Source organism: Nothobranchius furzeri, chromosome 14, assembly GCF_043380555.1.
Source record: "Nothobranchius furzeri strain GRZ-AD chromosome 14, NfurGRZ-RIMD1, whole genome shotgun sequence".
Lineage (NCBI taxonomy): Eukaryota > Metazoa > Chordata > Actinopteri > Cyprinodontiformes > Nothobranchiidae > Nothobranchius > Nothobranchius furzeri.
Window position 1 is genome coordinate 26672426 of NC_091754.1, and position 19707 is coordinate 26692132.

At 43.5% G+C, this 19707-nt stretch overlaps 2 protein-coding genes across 8 annotated transcripts in view; both read left to right on the top strand.

Moving 5' to 3' along the window:
* The window catches only part of LOC107389776 (phospholipid-transporting ATPase IH), a 48954-nt gene extending 48126 nt beyond the window's left edge, over positions 1–828 (top strand). For 2 of the 4 annotated variants that reach the window (XM_015966124.3, XM_015966125.3), the window contains one exon: positions 334–828. In XM_015966124.3, the coding sequence (XP_015821610.1) occupies positions 334–597 (264 nt within the window). In that variant the 3' untranslated portion in view covers positions 598–828. The remainder of the gene's footprint in view (positions 1–333) is intronic. The other 2 variants (XM_015966126.3, XM_015966127.3) reach the window with 1 other exon arrangement.
* Positions 829–4255: 3427 nt separating this feature from the next.
* Positions 4256–19707, top strand: part of mcf2lb (mcf.2 cell line derived transforming sequence-like b) — a 36433-nt gene continuing 20981 nt past the window's right edge. Inside the window, exon 1 of one of the 4 annotated variants that reach the window (XM_054746783.2) lies at positions 4256–4814. In XM_054746783.2, coding sequence (XP_054602758.1) covers positions 4451–4814 — 364 coding nt within the window. In that variant the 5' untranslated portion in view covers positions 4256–4450. Of the gene's footprint in view, positions 4815–14874; positions 15063–15663; positions 15888–18718; positions 18805–19707 lie in introns of those variants that run through there. The other 3 variants (XM_054746784.2, XM_054746785.2, XM_054746787.2) reach the window with 3 other exon arrangements.

Below are 19707 nucleotides of genomic sequence, written 5' to 3' on the forward strand. Positions count from 1 at the left end.
GCTGAATGTGGACGGAGTCACTTAAGTTCCCTAGCAGGTTACCTAATCCATCACTGTTTTCATGCAGTGTGTGGGGTTAACTTGTGACATCTAGTGTTTGGAACATGACATTGCTGGTGTGAATTCAACAAAGTCTGACTGGAAGGCTCTTAATTGTATTCATGTCCAGATTTGTGATGAGCAAATTCAATTTAGAGAAAATAATATCCCAGTTTTGGGGGGAAAGTCTGCAGAAAGTAGCCCCAACTTTGTCTTCACTGTTTTAATGAGTGTTTATCATTTTGGGTGTTCTTATGTCCATTTCTGAATTCTCTTCTTTGTGTGTTTCTGTAGGAAAAGTTGTTGTCAGGCGGCGTGGCCGAGTTGACTCCTCTGTCCTTTCGTCGTCGACCCTACAAAGGCAGAAGCACGGATGCCTCTCGCCTCCGCCTTGGCGCTGCAGAAACGCTGTCCCTCAGCAGATCCAGTCCTCTTCCCCAGAAACTCCTGGCCCACTTCACAGAGGAAGGTGGAGCTAATCCTCTCAGCCCTTACATGCTTCGTCTCTCAGGGGCGGGATTTGCCTCCTACGCTCCGGGACCGGAGACCTCTGTGTGAACCTACAAGAATCCAAAAAAAGTTGTGACATCCCAAGATGTTTGACGGGTTTCATAGACCAAAACAAACCTGTTCACACATACCAGAAGCACTGGCACCCCATGGTTAATTCATGTCCATTTTCTGGGCTGCACCGGAGTGGACTACCTCTTTTTAAAGGTGTTGCCCTTTCTCCTCATTCTCATAACTTTACGTTTCTTTATCACCTCACTTTAAAGTTCCTGCTGAAACTCACACTCGGAACATTCTGAAAGGGGACGATGTTATTGCTCTGCAGAAATGTCTTCAACCCTTTCTTTCACTCTCGTGTAATTTCGTCTCCTTGTCCATTTTCATGTCGTTTGTTTTTGCTTCTTTGCAAATATTTGTGAAAAACCTTTATGTATATTATGTGGTCTGGCCAAGTAAGGATGGGTAGCCGTCAAGCTCATCCCTTTAGGTGTGTGTGCGTGCGTGTGTGCATGCATGAGTATGCATGTAATTGCCTGTCATTTGTATGTTTGTATGTGACACACGTATGCCTTATAGGTGCAGGCTAGGAGATAAAGATTAAAGGTATAAAAGATAAATAAATTGGTATATTATGAAGCCTTACTTACACACACTCATCAGCTGAAGAGGAGACAGACTCAAAGAGGAAGTGCAGTATTTTTGCCACACTGCCTTAATTCATATCAACACATTTTCTGTAGATCGACTTATGGGAGTACAAGGGGGTTCACAGAGCAACATATCAGTAAATGTATCTATTGTCCCACTTTTAGGTTGTTTTACCCTTACTGTGGTGTCAAACGTTAGTATTTTTATTGTCTGTCGCATGTTGGATCGTCTGCATGCTGAACTAATCCTCCTTACCGTCATGCATCCCAGGCTGGGTCCATCAGAAAACATCTCAAAGCACTTTTTCTTTCTCCTGATCAGTGAGCACAGCGCGCTCTCCACTGCCACCGTGTGGCCGTTCAGGGCAAGCGCTTGGAAAGATGGAGGGGACGTCCTAAATGGCTTTGCTACCCCTCACAGTTGCTGTGTGCTTGTGTATTGGCTGCCATGTTGTGTGTCACACAGATGTTCACGTCAGAATATGATGTGATGAAGTTGTTGGGGTTTTTTTGTCTGTGTTGCGTTACCATACGCTGTTCTAAAGAGGAGGGAGACTTGAATTGGCGACGTCACAATCAAATCATTGAGAATGTTGAATCTATTTCTCCATCATGTCCTCCAGCTGAAGATTGTAGCTCACAATGGACGAACCTCTTTTCTGCATTTTGAACAGAAAGCCCTTTCCTTTGGTCCAAAGCGTACCTGTCTGGTTAATGTAGGAAGTTTCTGACTCTGGAAGTCTTGAATGTGACATTCTGAAGCATTTTTTATATGTTTATACAGTTTATTTTCATACACATCACCATCTGCCAACTTGTATAGATTTGATAACGGGTGTTTTTCCTACCTGGGCACAGGTGATTTATTTGTCTTGTTTCCTCTTGAGAATCTCACCTGGGTCGGGTTAAAGGACAGGCCCTGGTGTTTACATTTGCCACCTCACTGCGCTGTTGCCATACTTCATCCAGACATGCTCTACATACCAGCCCTGCTGTCAGTTACTGCTGTAATGTTTCATTTTCATGACTCGATGCTTTAAACACCTTATATTTAGTATATTTCACTCTTTCCTTGTCCGTTGTGAATATTCCTTCCTCTAGTTTTGTATCTCAGAGAGAAGAATTCTATTTTAACGCCGTTACAATGTGTGTTGAAGTTTGTAACCAAAATGGGAATACAATATAAATGATACGGTTCGGTAGCTAGTCCTACACACTGCACTTTGTTTTAAAATGAATCCGTTTCACCCCCTAAAGCAAGGTCTATGTCAGCTGGAGTTATAGTTTACTTTTCCTCACAAGTTATTTTTCTAAGAAGATTGTTTAGGTGGTGAAAAAAACCAAGTGACCAAATGACTGGAGAGGGAAGGAAGTGTCTTGTCTCAGTGGGTTTATCACACCAGCCTTCTACTGCAGATCAGAATGTCAAAATGCTTTTTTTCTTCTTCTTCTAAATCCATCAGCACAACAGCAGGTGCTCATCCTGTTCCTCCTGGGCTCGGCACAGGTCTGAAATGTCTGCTCTGGGCAGCACTCTTCATGTATTACCTTCAGAATGGCGCTGTTTGTATTTCTAAACTGTTTTTGACAAATTCTCTTTTTTTTCCCCTCATTTTTTTGGGATAAGGTTTTTTAAAAAGTTCACTTATTGACTTTTTTGCCAGCCTGTCTGTAGCAAATGAGGACAAAAGCACCGTATTGTCATTCTGCTTGTAATAAAGAAAGAAACAAAAAGTGTTTACTGAATTTGTTTATTCTATTTTTGGTGCACTACTCTTATAGTTAATCTTCTCTTCCACTCTCCTTTTCACGTCGTCACAGAATTGATTTCAGAATTTACCGTTCATTTAGTCCAGCTAGGCCCTCCCTCCACCTTTTATGATGTCATTCTATACACGTATATAAAGACTCGTCTTCTTCTGATGTTCTGTTTACAAAAGTGTCCATGTTGTGTTTTTGGAGCCAGAGTAATGCACAATAAGTTTGCACTAACAATGTTTTAGAAGAATATAAATTTGAGGTTACAGTTCATAAACTGTGAATCAATAGAAGCAATTATGAAGAAAATAAAAGATATTTTCATTATTAAAAAATGTTTCACTTTTAAGGAAGGGGTGTGGCCTAAACTATGTTCAGCAGCCAGCCACTAGGGGGCACTTGTGTCTTATTTTTAGCAGCCCCTGTCACTGGTGCACCTGGACACTGAGGTCATTTCTCATTGCGTGTACTTGCCTGAACTTGTGTGCTTGCAACACGTACTTGTGAAACGTCATTGACGTTGGCTTAAGTACTGTTCCAGTAAGTACATATCATGTAAAGAACGTTCAAAGTTCCTGGATGTGTTCTTGCTCCTTGCAGCAAGGATGCATCAACGCATCCTTGTGCAGACCTGGGCCAACAAGGTATCCCATAATGCATTGCATCACAAACTGTTACACTCCAAACAGAAAACATCAGAGGTGAAAGCTCATAACTATGGTCTATCAAAAATACAAATAATTAAGTCTAATTAAGCAAAGGTTTCTGTCTTTTTTTTGTAAGAGCTTTGAGATTTTTAAATGTAAAACGCAGTACAAATGAAATTATTATTATTATTATTAATTGTAGACAAGTGTGTGTAACTGTTTTTTGGAGACTTCACATACCACAAAATGCTGATTAGCTAACCCACTATCAAAATAAAACCAGAAAAGACCAGATAAAACTTTTTTTAAACAGCGGGAAATGCTGATATTTCTCAGTTTTGAAGATTGAGACAAGAAACATTCAAAAGTTCACAGATGTTACACAAATAAAATGTATACATTGTTGTTTTGTTACAAGGGACAAACTACACTTTATTTTTATTTTCAGATCCAGTTGGTGTCATAACCATATATCATCACATGGTGGCAATGCAGCATAACCATTGGTGCATGACCATTCTGTCCTGCTGTTCATGACGCAGCTGTTATATTTTTTTCTCCACGCTGGATGTCACTGTTGCATCAGCTGTTTATGTGAAACTGCAGCTCAGATCATCACTTCCCCTCCCCCTTTTGGTTTGCTGAGATCTGCACAGGTTTGCAGCATCATGTGTGCTGAAGCTGAAACATGCATGTGTGAATGAGGTTGTCAAGTCCTCCCCAGCTCCTCTGCTGTCATCCCTCGCTTTGCTTTCTTCTGAGAACGACTCGACCTTGTTCCTGAAGCTAGGAGATGCAGCTTCAGCATCCCTCCATCATCCATTTCTGCATGATTCTCCTCATCCTTGGATGCTTTTGTGTTTCTACATAGCACCGCCAAACCGTGCACACTTACGTTGCTTTGAATGTGTTAGAAACCAGGCAGTCACATCCTTGGTGACTTTACCCTGCTGCATCATCTGTCTCATCCATTCTGCCCATCTGGGTTTTTCATCGGAGGGTCCCCCTCTCCTGTCCTCTTCATCGCCATCCACTCGTCAAACGTTGGTTAGGCAAAAAGCAGCCAAGCTGTCTCTTCTTCCTAAGACGGTGCATTTCAGCTGGACAGCTAGTCTTCCACTGTCCCTCTGGAGGATGTTCCTGTGGATGAAGACCGATGTGATGGCCTTGGGGGAGCTGCTGGAGCGACTGAAGAGCGTCACCCAAAATATAGGTGGGTGCATACGGCTGCCAGAACCAGCGACAGTGCCTGATTGTTGTATTTTTCAACTGAAAATATGTTAGTGGATACTAGTGAAATATTTGTGTTCAGGAAAGTAAAATGAATTAAATAAAAGTAGAATCCATGTTTCTGGACTAAAAAGTCACATTTAGCATGTTTGTGATGCCCCTCCCTTTAAATAAACAGGTGCTTGACCAGGATGAGCAAAAACGTCACCTAGTCTATAGTCTCTCCACAGACTGTGTAAAACAGATGGTGACGTGTTAATGACTCGCTGACCTCAGTAACCCTGTAATGATTATTAAACTTGTTTGTTTCTCCACACTAACACATCTAATATTATATCTGAATATAAAATGAGCTAAAACAATGACGCTCTCAATTATCAATTACAGTAGTATTATATTGCATTTATTACACAATTTCTGCATAACTCCTTTTGTGATCAGAGCTCCTTATGTATAACTGAGTTTAACCAACATTTGTGGATATGTATTTTATGAATATTGAAATAAAAGTTAATGTTATCCTTGCTGAGAGTCATTCACGATATTCTGGTTTAAAAAGTACTTGTAAATGTTTTCATTTTCAAGATTTGACTGAAGCAGCTGCTTCTTCATTTAGAATTATGTTATGGGAACAAGTTTCTGGCTTTGAATTTGTTTATTTTTTCTGTTGTGCAAAAGGAATACAACTAATGTGATTTCTGTTTTACTCCAATTTTCCTTAATCCATTTATAGAGATAAACGTTAATCCCATCAGTGCCAGCACTCAGCCACTCTCACAATCATGAAAACACATTTAGTCAGTGGTTTTTTTCATGTGCTTCACTTTAAATTCACATCTAGAGAAACACTGTTCGGGGTTTTTTGGGGGGTCAACGCACCCTTTTTGTACTTGTGCGTGTGTGTGTGTGTGTGTGTGTGTGTGTGTGTGTGTGTGTGTGTGTGTGTGTGTGTGTGTGTGTGTGTGTGTGTGTGTGTGTGTGTGTGTGTGTGTGTGTGTGTGTGTGTGTGTGTGTGTGTGTGTGTGTGTGTTTAGAAGAATATTGCAGGTTTACAGTGTTGCAAACTCTAGCTGTATCCCTCCCCTGCAGCATCAAAAATGGTGAAAGCATGACAGTAGTGAGTGGGAAGACAGAGGGAGGGAGCAGATCATGGCTATTTAGAAAAATCCTTGAATTTTACCTTTCACTTTAATTTTTAATCCAATTTTAAATAAAGCGTCACATTTATCCAGTTTTGTTTTCACTGATTAACAGTGAACATTTGCAACAACCCAGCTCTTGCAGAGAGTTCATGGAAGTGACATAAATGTGTCGCGGCAGGAAGAGGAGAGCAGTGATCAGCTTAGAGAGGAGAGTCTGATCACAGAAGATGGCAGAAAAGACAAGTCAGTGTCAAAAAGAGAGAAAACTGTGATTTTTGAAAAGATTTTTGCTTCTATTGATAAATAATTTCCAGCACATAGTTGTGTCTGTCTGCTGGTTTCAGGTTGTTACATGAGCATAGATGCCACAAATAAGATGATCATGTTGCAAAGAAACGATACGGCAAAAAAATAGCTCAAAGTGTGTATACAATTTCATCATCTTGTTTAGCCAACTAATATAAACGTGTGTGTGTTATTGAATTTATTGACTTGTATTGAAGAAAGGAGCGTAATTCTTGGTAATTAGTGTCAAAATCAGCAACTTTTTGAAACTTCTAGTTTCTAATTCCTAAATCAAACTCTGACAGGAAGCAGATTTATTTTCTCCACATTTGGAGCGTCATACATGACAGCACAAAAAGATGCAAAATGTCAGATTTGCATGATTTTTAAGTCTTTTGAATTGATGCAAAATTGTTTTATTTTTTGCTGCAATTGTTTACATATTTGCATGTGTGTAGAGCAAACCATATCAATAGATGGCCCATTACAGAACACAACTCAGATAAAGATATCTGTGCATACAGATACGTTGACAGATAATCTATAAAGTCATAAAACACCCAAAAAACATGTCTTCAAATACTGAAATAGCCTTAAGTGTGACCACAATAACATTTTGGGAGCTTACAAATAAAAGTGTTATTATCATATCATCATAAGTGTTACTTAAGATGATGACATTATAAGAGACCACCAAATGCTTATAATACTCCAATTTGGACCAGATTAGTAATCTCTAATCCCTGTACTATTAGTAAAACTGATCAGAAAGGCCTTTTAAAAAGGAAGGGTAATGAACATCTCTTTACTTGCATGCATGGTCACAGCTATTTTCTTTTTCTCCAACTGTGCATTTGACCTACTTCCTGCTAATTTAAAAGGACACATGAGGTTCACTGAGCTGTGGGTTTAAAAGCTCTTCCAGCAGGAATGAGTTCATCTGCAGCTAAATAAATGATGTTAAATGTACTTTTTTAAACCAATATTGCATGGTGTTTATGTCATAGCACCATGTGTGTGTCGAATTGAACCAGAAGGGATGACTAAAAGTGCTAACGCTTACCTTTGACCAGCCCAGCTGTCTCGGGGATTTAAAATTAGATGTTTGATCTCAGCCACTTGTTACTGATTAGATGTTAGGACAAAAAAAGTCAACAAGGAAGTTTATAAATCAGGCAAGAGAGGTTTTTTTATTTTATTTTTTAAAGATGATGTGAGTTTTTGGTCCCGCTTTAGCTAGGTTAGTTCAGGTGTGTGACCATCCCTGAAGGCAGAGCAGGTGTGTAGACAGATGGATCCAGCAGGGAAACATTAGCCTCAAACCAGTCAGTCACGATCAGGATGACACGAGTCTAACCGCTGTGGTGAAGCATTGGTTTCGTTGAATTTACTCAGTGTTTATCAAATTTGCTCTTTAGATTTAACCATTTAAAACCTTCATTTTAATCCTGCCTGCTCTGATCAGTTGTTATGTAGATTTCTTTCTCCCCAATATTTATAAGTGGATGCGTCTGAAAGAAAGTTGAAGTTGAACAAATCTCAAAAGCCCCTTGGCAGCTGCTTGAGGTGTAAGTTTTAAGTTCTTCAGATAAGCTCTTTGGGGTCTTGGTGCTCCAGGGGAGACCTCTGGATCTCTGGAGCTCCATGGGTCCATGGGTCTTTGGGGGCAGGTCTGTGGCTCCTCGTACTCGCCATTGGACACTCCTATAGAGAAATCTTACATATACAAGTGCGTGTATGCACACAGACGCTCACATGGTGCTCACATGGTGCTCTCACAAGTATAGACTTGGGTATTTTTAACACATAACCTAAGGCTGTGGTTGGCACTAAACACACTATGAATTATTACCATGTGCTTTTCATCAAAAATTGTTGCTATTATTAATCCTCATGTGGTTGGCACAGTGATATTTTGGTTCTGTTGTATTCTTGTGTTCCCCTTTTTTTTCTTTCTCTCTTTTTCTGCAGGTCTAGAAGCGGATTCTTGTACATCATTTATTATTTATTTTCGTGAACTTTGTTCCCCCAATTCTCCCTTTCCTCTCCCCACTTTATCTTTCATTTCTGTCTTTGCGTCTGTAAAATTATTCAAATTTAAATGAAAGAAAACTAAAGTGTTTTTGTGACTCCTGCTGATTCAGAAGATCAATACCTTACTGCAGGTATGGCAACATTTTCCATTTGGGAGTCAAAGACACATTCTTGTTCAAGCCAAGTTAATGCCATCTAGACAAAGAGAATGAAAACAAAATTTATTTTTATGGTTCAAAAAACATGCTTACAGAGTAATCCAGATCTTCGTGTCTGAGACATTATTGTAGTCACATTTAACTGATTGGATTAATCAGGTGTAATGTTCATAGTCATATGACTGATTATCAACAACATAACAATGAAAATTTGTCCTGTGATGACTAATAAATTCACCCATTAGTAGATAAGGATGAACAAAGAACATGGACCAAGTACAAAACCCTGTGGAACTCCGTGACTGAATGGAGTGCAGTCCACTGTCTGAGGTCATGAGGATGTCATTAGTAACTTTCCCTTAAGCTGTTTCTATGCTATGGTGAGCTCTAAATCCTCACTGAAACTTCTCAAACACATAAATTCTGTCGAAATGCTCACACAACAGCAAATACTCTTTCAAAAAATTTTTTTAAAGATTTACATGAATTAACAAGACCCACTCCTCCTTGAACCGTCACCTTCTTTCACATGTCTGAGCAGAGCCTCCCTGAACAGTCTACAGGTGGTTCAGAATGCCTGTGCTCGGCTTCTGACCAAGTCCTCCAAATACACCCACATCACCCCGCTTCTCCTCCAGCTTCACTGGCTGCCAGTCAACATCAGGGTTCATTTCAAGATCCTGGTGCTAGTCTATAGGGCCTTACATGGACAAGCACCATCTTACATTGGTGATCTTCTTAGTCCCTACACCCCCAGCAGGTCCCTGAGGTCCAGTGATCAAAGCCTACTGGTTGTGCAGCGCACCAGGCTAAAGACCAAAGGTGACAGATCATTTGCTGCTGTGGCCCCCAGACTCTGGAACTCTCTCCCCCTGAGCCTGAGATCAGTGGACTCAGTGGTCTCCTTTAAAAAGCAGCTGAAGACTCACTTGTTCAAGCTGGCATTTGTATGACCTTCTTCACCACTCTCTCTTTATTCTGCTCTCCCCACCTATTCCACCTTCCTCAGGATCCACTGATTTCCCTCTTTCCTATTCACTCTCTCTCTTTCTTAACATTTTTTTCTTTCAAATCGCAATTGCTTATTTTTGCTCATTTTAAATATATTTTTAAACATTTTCTAAATGCTTTTTTATATTTTTTTATTTTTTGTTTTTGTGAAGCGTCTCGTGATTTTTATCTTGAGAGGCGCTATAGAAATTATATTTTCTTCTTCTTCATCTTCTACCTTATCGTGGTGGTGGAGTTTGAGTGCCCTAATGATCCTAGGAGCTATGTTGTTGTCTAGGGCACTTTGTGCCCCTGGTAAGGTCTCCCATGACAAATTGGTCTTAGGTGAAGGGTGAGACAAAGAATGGTTCACAGGATCTTTCATGCAAGTAAATTCAAAGAGTCGTAGTACCCGGCGCGGAGGGTTCTCAGGGTCCCACCCTGGAGTCAGGCCTGGGGTTGGGGCCCGTGAGCGAGCGCCTGGTGGCCGGGCTTTCGCCCATGGGGCCCGGCCAGGCCCAGCCCGAACCGGATACATGGGCTCATCCAACTGTGGACCCACCACCCGCAGGAGGAACATGAAGGGTCCGGTGCAATGTGGATCGGGTGGCAGACCAAGGCGCCAGCCTTGGCGGTCCGATCCCCGGAGAAGAAAACTGGTTTTTGGGACATGGAATGTCACCTCGCTGGCGGGGAAGGAGCAGGAGCTTGTGGCAGAGGTTGAGCGGCACCGGCTAGATATAGTCGGACTCACCTCGACACATAGCATTGGCTCTGGAACCCAAGTCCTTGAGAGGGGTTGGACACTCTACTTTGCAGGAGTTGCTCCGGGTGAGAGGCAGAGGGCTGGGGTTGGCTTTTTGTTAGCCCCAACACTCTCTGCCTGTGTGTTGGGGTTTACCCCGAGGGACGAGAGGGTAGCTTTCCTGCGCCTTTGGGTCGGGGAACGGGTCCTGACTGATGTTTGTGCTTATGGGCCAAATATCAGTTCAGAGTACCCACCCTTTTTGGAGTCCCTGGGACGAGTGCTAGATAGTACTCCATCAGGGGACTCCATTGTCCTGCTGGGGGACTTCAATGCTCACGTGGGCAATGACAGCTTGACCTGGAGGGGTGTGATTGAAAGAAACGGCCCGCCTGATCTAAACTCAAGTGGTGTTTCGTTATTGGACTTCTGTGCAAGCCACAGTTTGGCCATAACGAACACCATGTTCGAACATAAGGATGCCCATTGGTACACTTGGTACCAGGGCAGCCTAGGTCGCAGGTCGATGATAGACTTTGTAGTCGTATCATCTGACCTGTGGCCGTATGTTTTGGACATCCGAGTGAAGAGAGGAGCGGAGCTGTCAACTGATCACCACCTGGTGGTGAGTTGGATCAGATGGCAGGGGAGGATGCCGCGTAGACCTGGCAGACCCAAACGCATAGTGAGGGTCTGCTGGGAACGCCTGGCAGAAGAATCTGTTAAGACGGTCTTCAACTCCCACCTCCGGCAGAGCTTTGACCGCGTCCCGAGAGCAGTAGGGGACATTGACTCAGAGTGGGTCTTGTTCCACTCTGCGATTGTTGAGGCGGCTGTTGCTAGCTGTAGTCGCAAGGTGGCCGGTGCCAGTCGTGGTGGCAACCCTCGAACCCGCTGGTGGACACCAAAGGTTCAGGGAGCCGTCAGGCTGAAGAAGGAGGCCTACAGGGCGTGGCTGGTCTGTGGGTCTCCGGAGGCAGCAGACAGGTAGCGGATAGCCAAGCGGGGTGCAGAAGTCGCAGTTGCTGAGGCAAAATCTCAGGCGAGGGAGGAGTTTGGTGAGGCCATGGAGAAAAACTATTGATCGGCTCCAAAGAGGTATTGGCAAACTATCCAGCGCCTCAGGAGAGGAAGGCAGCAACTCGCTCACACTTTTTACAGTGGGGATGGGGAGCTGCTGACGTCAACTGGGGCTATAGTCGGACGGTGGAAGGAATACTTTGAGGAGCTCCTCAATCCCACCTTTGCGCATTCCGAGGAGGAACCAGAGCCGGGAGACCTGGGGATGGACTGTCCAATCTCAAGGTCAAGGTCAAGGTAACTTTATTAGTACCCGCAGGTAAATATGATTTGCCATGTGACATGAGAATTAGCGCCCAGTTACACACACAGTCACAAAAAATACACACATCCAGAAAAATATAAAAAATTTAAAAACAATACATAAATAAATAAAAATAAAATTGAGTAAAATAGCCACGCCAGACTCATTAGGGGTAGAAGTTGCTGAGGTAGTCAAACAACTACACAGCGGCGGAGCCCCGGGGGTGGATGAGGTTTGTCCTGGGTATCTCAAGGCTATGGATGTTGTAGGGCTGTCATGGTTGACACTTCTCTGCAACATTGCATGGTCATCGGGGGCAGTTCCTGTGGAGTGGCAGACCAGGGTGGTGGTACCCATGTATAAGAAGGGTGACCTGAGGGTGTGTTCCAACTATAGGGGGATCACACTCCTCAGCCTCTCTGGATGGGTCTACTCCAAGGTACTGGAGAGGAGGGTTCGATCGATAGTTGAATCTCAGATTGAGGAGGAGCAATGTGGTTTTCATCCTGGCCGTGGAACTGTGGACCAGTTCTTTACCCTTGCAAGGGTGATGGAGGGGGCATGAGAGTTTGCCCAACCAATCCACATGTGTTTTGTGGATTTGGAGAAGGCTTATGACCGTGTCCCCAGGGGCACCCTGTGGGGGACGCTCCAGGAGTATGGGGTGGGTGGCTTTCTGTTAAGGGCCATTCAGTCCCTTTACCAGAGGAGCGTGAGTTTGGTCCGCATAGCCGGTAGTAAGTCGGACCTGTTCCCAGTGAGGGTTGGACTCCGCCAGGGCTGCACCGGTTCTGTTCATTACCTTTATGGACAAAATTTCTAGGTGCAGCCGTGGTGTGGAGTGTGTCGAGTTTGGTGGCAGGAGAATCTCGTCTCTGCTTTTTGCGGATGATGTGGTCCTCCTAGCTTCATCCAGCTCTGACCTTCAGCCCTTGCTGGGTAGGTTCGCGGCCAAGTGTGAAGCGGCTGGGATGAGGATCAGCACCTCCAAATCTGAGACCATGGTTCTTGACCGGATAAGGGTGGCTTGCCAACTCCAGGTCGGGGGAGAGGTCCTACCTCAAGTGGAGGAGTTTAAGTATCTTGGGGTCTTGTTCACGAGTGAGGGTAGGAGGGATCGGGAGATCGACAGGCGGATTGGTTCAGCATCTGCAGTGATGCGGACGCTGAGCCGATCTGTTGTGGTGAAGAGGGAGCTGAGCCAGAAAGCCAGGTTCTCGATTTACCGGTCGATCTACGTCCCAATCCTCACCTATGGTCATGAGCTTTGGGTAATGACCGAAAGAATGAGATCGCGGATACAAGCGGCCGAAATGAGTTTCCTCCGTAGGGTGGCCGGGCTCAGCCTTAGAGATAGCGTGAGGAGCTCGGACATTCGGGAGGGACTCGGAGTAGAACCGCTGCTCCTCCGGATCGAAAGGAGCCAGTTGAGGTGGTTTGGGCATCTGGTCAGGATGCCTCCTGGACGCCTCCCTGGGGAGGTGTTTTGGGCATGTCCCGCCGGCAGGAGGCCCCCGGGTCGACCCAGGACACGTTGGAGAGGTTACACCTCCAATCTGGTTCGGGAACGCCTTGGGGTCCTGCCGGAGGAGCTGGTGGAGAAGGCCGGGGAGAGGACGGTCTGGAGCTCCCTAGTTGGGATGCTGACCCCGCGACCCGGACCTGGATAAGCGGAGGAAGACGACGACGACAACAAGACATTGATCGTACAAGAGAGATTCGAAATATTCGAGAATGGTGAAAAGGTCAATTTGTTTCAGTAACTCATCTTAGACTGAGAGATAATCTAAAGGCTCAGGAACTCTTTACAGGTGTTTTGTATTAATTAGCTGATTAGAGTGTGATACTTTGTGTCCAGAAAACTGAACCTTTTCACACTATTCTAATTGTCTGAGATGCTGAATGTGGGATTTTTCATAAACTGTAAGCCATATTCGTCACAATTATAACAATTAAAGTCTTAAAATATCTGGCTTTGTATGTAAGGAATCTATCTCATAAATTAGTTTCACCTTTTAAGTAGCATTTTTTGAGTTTCACCTGTAAATGTGTGGTTAGCTTGAGCGCTAAGATCAGGATCAGATTTCTATGTAATCTCATTCACTTGCCTGATCAGATTTAGATCAGTCTTTTTTAAACAGAATGGTAGGGGTGGGATTAAGAAAACATGATGAAAGCTTTGTACATCCGTTTGGAGATAAATGAAAAACAATGTCTCATAATTCACTCTGTCAATGAATTGGTCGTATACAAACACAAACAAACATCAGATAGTGGTTGGGTTAAATATTTATTGCTTGCACGCGTTTTGAACATTTGATTTCAGAGGTTGCATCCACCACAAGCTGGAGAATCAGTGATTTGTGCCAAACCAAAATAAAAAGTTTGAACTTGATCAAGCCCTTTAGGCACGTGATCATTGTTTTTAACATGTTGACCTTCTGACCTTTGACATTTATCCTAAATGTGAGCAATTACAGCATCTCATTTGCACAGTTTTAACTTTCTGTTACAGCTTTGTGATGCTTTTTTAGATTGTGAGACTTTATGTTTTGTGGTCGGTGTGAGAAGATAAACCAATCAGTGGACAAGATGAGGCTCAGGAGGTCATGAAAAGTGAGCTGAGGTTTGGACAGACAGAAACACTTTGATCTAAAAGATACCTTATGCAGTTTCTGGACAACACTCACCCAAAACACACATGTGGCGTTACGTTAAAGGCCTGCAAGAAAAGAATCTCAGTGACTGTGTTTACCTTAAACCTCAACAATGTTGACTCATGAGTTAAGGTTCAGGTTTCCATGCCGTTTGCATTATGGCTCACCAGAAATCGAGTGGCTGGGAGAATCTTGGGCTTCAAAGAGTGAAAGAAAAGCCTGATTAGTCGAGGGGTGGAGGAGTATAATTAGCTGGAGAAGCAGAAGGGGATTTGTGTTCCACCGGCTGCCCTCTGCTTCTGTTGCGCTCCACCTTCCATCCCTGTTCTACTTTCAGACCTGTGCTGCTCTGAGGTGTTGATAGTTGCTCTTGTGATGGGGTACGTGTGTTTGCTTCAGCAGAGCCGGGTCCGTTCTCACCTCTACATTGAACTGTTTTTGCTTCAGAGGTTGTGCAGACAGTGACTCAGCTCTTTCAGATTCTGCCAGCTCTGCACTGCACTGATTCCTCGAGTCCCTCCATGTGGCACTGCAGAGGACGTTGGCCTTGTTTTGTGTGTATCCTGTGCAGAGATGTCACACCTGGATGCGTGTGAGTGTGTCACTGTGATCCTGAGTGACTTGGCACAAAAAAAGAGAAGGATTCTTTCTCAGGTCTGATGGTGGGATTTGTATTTTGGAGTCTGAGTGTGCAGAGAGAGGTTTTCCCTGGATGATAATTTAAGTGTGTGAGATCAGCATGTCACTGCATGAAATTCTGCGTGAAGGCGGGGAGGCATCCTGCCGCATCATGAACCGCCTCAGTCATCTGATTCAGAACTTGGACATCTCTGGACTGGGATCCCCTTTTCCTTTCAGCCCTGCAAGTCGCAAAAACTCCTGGAGAGACTATGACGGTGAGACTGTCAAAATGTTTACGTTTATTCATTTAGCGGACGCTTTTATCCAAAGCGACTTACAATTTACAACCTATAGGGCATGTTGTGATCTGTGGGGGAAACCGGAGTACCCGGAGGAAACCCACGCATGCATGGGGAGAACACGCAACTCCACGCAGAAAGGCCGCAGCCAAGTTTCAAACCTGTAACCTTCGTGCTGCGAGGCAACAGTGCTAACCACTGCGCCACCATGCAGCAAAAAAACAAGAAAATTTTCTGTTTCAATATTAGTTTCATATTATCCACATTCTCAATGCTATAATCCTGCAGTCAGTTTAAGAGCACAGTTTGGATTTGAGCAATGCATATTCCTGATTAAACCATTGGCCAGAATTCTGCAGGGCATCCTGCCCAGAGCCCCACAAAGTGTTTCCTGTGGGCTTCCCTCACTCCCTATTGGGCTGTTTGTGTCTTGCAGTGTGTGTGTAACATTTTGTGTGTGTGACTGTGAAGCTTAAACAGCCTCTTTAATTTTCAACTTGCAGACCTCTGCAGCTGCACTGACCTTTTTGCTCTGCAGCAGATTCTTCAGCATTTGCAGTTTGCAGCACCTCACTAGGAGACGAGCTGGTGCAAAGGCTCACAAGCTGCTGGTCGAAGATGAAGATGCTGCATTTTCAGTTTGCTGTCGAGTTAGTGGGACTGTTTCCAGCTGAAATCTTTGGATTTTACTATTTTGTAAAGAGGGTTTTTAGATGTGCAGCAAAGAAAAGATGGTGAAGAAAACAAGGAAAGGTGCATCTGAATTGGATAGAGGCATACCAATGGTGACACTTAAACCACGTGAGTCAGGATGAAATTGTGCTTTTTATTGTCATTTCCAGTTTGCAGACTGCACAAATGCACTAAACCTTTGCATACTACATCTTAGCTTCTTCTGGCTCTTTTTGCACAAACTCAAATATTTGTGCTTGTTCTCTTTCCGAATAGATGCATCCAAAGGTTTTGAATTATTTTGGATTTGTTTTACTTTTTGGCAAATGTGGGTGGGAGAAATTGAACCTTAGCTGTTTTGTGTGTCAGATACAGCTACGTAGTTGGATGTGAGAGTTGTATTTCTTTCCAGATCTGGTAAACCCATTAACCTTGAGGAGACTTTAGCAGGCAGCTCACAGACTCATGAGTTGTTGTAGACTCAAGCTATTTAACCCTCTGGAGGCAGGCGTTGCAGATTTGTAACGTTAAAACCTACCTTCCTGGTTACTCCACATACGTATTTCATGAGCATTTTTTAACTCAGAAGTACCCCTGAAGGACTTAGTTGTTCGTCCTTTTGTCAAAACTTATTTTGAGCATGAGAGGGTTAACTCTGATTGCAGGATTCTGAATGCTGTCATATTAGCTTGTTTTCCAAATGAAGATAATCTCCTTGGTTGTTTTTTATTTTGCATTCATTAGTAACTTAAAACTGTGTTTAACGTGTTCTTCATCTCCTCACCAGATAGTGGTTTTGTCCTCATCGTTGGTCTCTAAACAACCATCCTTCTGATTGGTGAATAATCACACATCACCTGAGCTTAAGCTGCTTCTCTGTTTGTTCTTATCAAATGCAAATATACATTACAGCCATTTGTTCACATGCGCTAAACATGTGCATCATTGTTATCAGGGGCTTTTCAAATATTTGCATCATCCCATTGCAGATTTGTGGTGTCCATTCTCTATAAGACACGTATCAGGGACTTGTGCCAGTAAACATAAAGAGATTAATACATAGTTTATGTATAAGTACATTGATATTGATTAAAATGGTAAATGGCCTGTTTTTGTTTGGCACCTTCTTAGGGTTCTACAACCTCTCAAGGCGCTTCACAACGCAATCAGTCATTCACCCATTCACACACATTCACACACTGGTGGGGATGAGATATGATGTAGCCACAGCAGTCCTGGGGCGAGGGTGCTGAACACATGCATCACCGGCCCCCCCAACCACCACCAGCAGGCAAGGCAGGTTAAGTGTCTCGTCCAAGAACACAACAGCAACCCTCTCTGGTGGGAGCTGGGATTAAAGGGGAACTAGGCCGTTTTGGCTTGCTTTTAGCACCCCCTGGTGTTCGTTTGTGGAACAGAAAGCAAAACTAAGTCCAGCAGAGCAGCCAGTCAGGCTGAAGTTGCAAATGGGACGTTCTGGCCACAGGAGGTGATAGGGCCTGGGTGACCTTTCAGTAACCCTGTGAAGGGTAATTGTAGCACATTCTGGCTTCTTTTAAAATGTGAAAAAGTTGCAAAGTATCCCCTTAAAGAGGTTACTAGCATAAATTACACAACATAGACACATGTTGTACAAATCTGCAGTGGTCTTTAGTATGAGTCATGTTCTGTGGAAAAAAGTTCTCACATTGGTGTTTCAGAGGGTAGAGGTTTTTCGGAGGAGTGGGGATGGAAAAGTGCAGGATACATAATATGCAAATGCCTCGCCCCTGATTGGCTAACAGCAACATGACTCTTCCACTGCCATCATTCTCTCTTCTTTCTTGGGTAAAAACTGCAACATTGATGTTTATCTCCCCATCTAAGAAACGTTTGAACACTTCTCGTCGTGTTGAGTTGCTAATGCTAATGGTTATCTTTAGCTGTCCGAGACGCACTCTGCTGTCTCCTGGCTGCAAAATCAACACAACCTGTGGTCGCAAGGTGGGTGAGTCCACGAATGATAACATTTCCGGTGACGTAGAAAACTGGCTTTGTCCGATTCGATCTTTATCCTGGCCATTTTCTCTATGTGGCTAATGCGGGCAAATGTTCACTTTCAGCTTGCATGTGCATCTCAGATTGACTGATCGTTTTTCAAAAAGAACAAGATGTCATGGTCTGTGTCTGCGTCTTCCCTCATGTGTCTCCTGATGATTCCCATTTTGTGTCTCATAGCGCCCTCATGTGTCCTTTGTCTGCGTCTCATTTATGTGTCTTATGTTTGTAGCCCTTCAGATCATTCCCCTCAGGTCCTGTGTTCATTCAGTCATCCCCAGCCCCTCCAGGTGTTCCTTCATGTTCTGTGTCCTTGTAGCTCCAGCCTCTTTGTCCCCAGCTCGGTGTGTGTGTGTCATTCCCCAGCTCGGTGTTTGTGTGTGTGTGTGTGTGTGCGTGTCCATTCCACAGCTCGGTGTTTGTGTGGGTGTGTGTGTCCTTCCCCCAGCTTGGTGTATGTGTGTGTTAGTGAGTGTGTGTGTGTGTGTGTGTGTGTGTGTGTGTGTGTGTGTGTGTGTGTGTGTGTGTGTGTGTGTGTGTGTGTGTGTGTGTGTGTGTGTGTGTGTGTGAGAGTCCTTCCCTCCGTCTTTAGGTTAGTTTTGTGTTTTATAGTTTTAGGTTTATCTGCCCTCCTCTGGTTCTGTTCCCCATTTAGATAATTGTTGTCACCTGCCTTCCCTCCAGCCCTCACTCCACACACCTGCTGCCTGTTTCCCTAATTGCTCCTCCCAGTGTATTTAAGCCCTGTCTTGTCACTGTGTTGTGTAGGTCCATTGTGGTATTCTGTCAGTCTTCTCTAGTCTCTAGTGTTTGTGTCTCTAGTTTAGTAATTGGACAGCTTTTGGATTTATTGGCTCCCAGCCTTTGGATTTTTTTTTCTTGGCTCCTCCAGTAAAGGATTTTTTTATATCATCTCCTGCCTCGTGTCATCTTGGGTTCCTGCATTTTGGTCCTGACCATCCTCGTATCGTGACACAAGAATCATATGGTTCCTCAGTGAACCAGACCTGTGAGGACCGCTCTGCCATTCCATTATGACACTGTGTTGACTTTATTCTTTCTGTAGCCTAACTGAAACCAGACTTTTAACCTCAGCCTTTACCTGGACACACCTACCCTGAACTCCTATCTCAGTCTTAGCTGCTGACCTAAACATGAAGTTCCACCACACCAAGGTTCATTTTCGCTTCTGATGGTTCCTCAAATTCTCTGTTCAGAACAAAAACACAAATGTGCACATTTAGGCAAACCTACTTTTTTTAATCTCTGTTTGCAATTCTTTATGACAAGCATTATCATTTTCCAAATGGTGACAGCCGTTTCAGTTACCAAGATACAAAACAAACAAACATTTAAAAATGAACTGAAATTAACTTATTTTATGGTCCTATCTTGCATTTGGCCTTTCTAAAGTGATTCTTATAGAGAATTCCTTACTTTAATGGAGAAATTTATTTTGAAGGTGGCTAATAAAACTCTCTCTCTTGTCTTCTCCCTCTCCACTCAAGGCTTTAGCTTTTATTTCTGTGTGTTTATGGCACTGATAACCTCTTGCATGCCCTTGCACACCAAGCAAACACAACCTAATCACTTTGCCCTGCAAACACTCTGACATCTCACAAGTATGTATGCTTTTTTAAACCCACACACACATTTTTGTTCCTCTGAGCACCAAAAACCTCTTTTAATGGATAACAAGGTGACTGAAAGACAGAAAAGTGTTTATTAACTTGAATGATATGTTTCCCTTAGAGCCTTTTTTGAAACTGGACCTAAATTACCACATTCTGTCCAGACACAGTGTCTTTGAGAGGTCTCCTAAGAATTGGTTCTTTCAGTGAGTTTGTGAGAATGGGGTCTTTTGAGTGGAGTGAACAAGAACAGAAGCCTTCAATTGACTGGCTTTAAATGG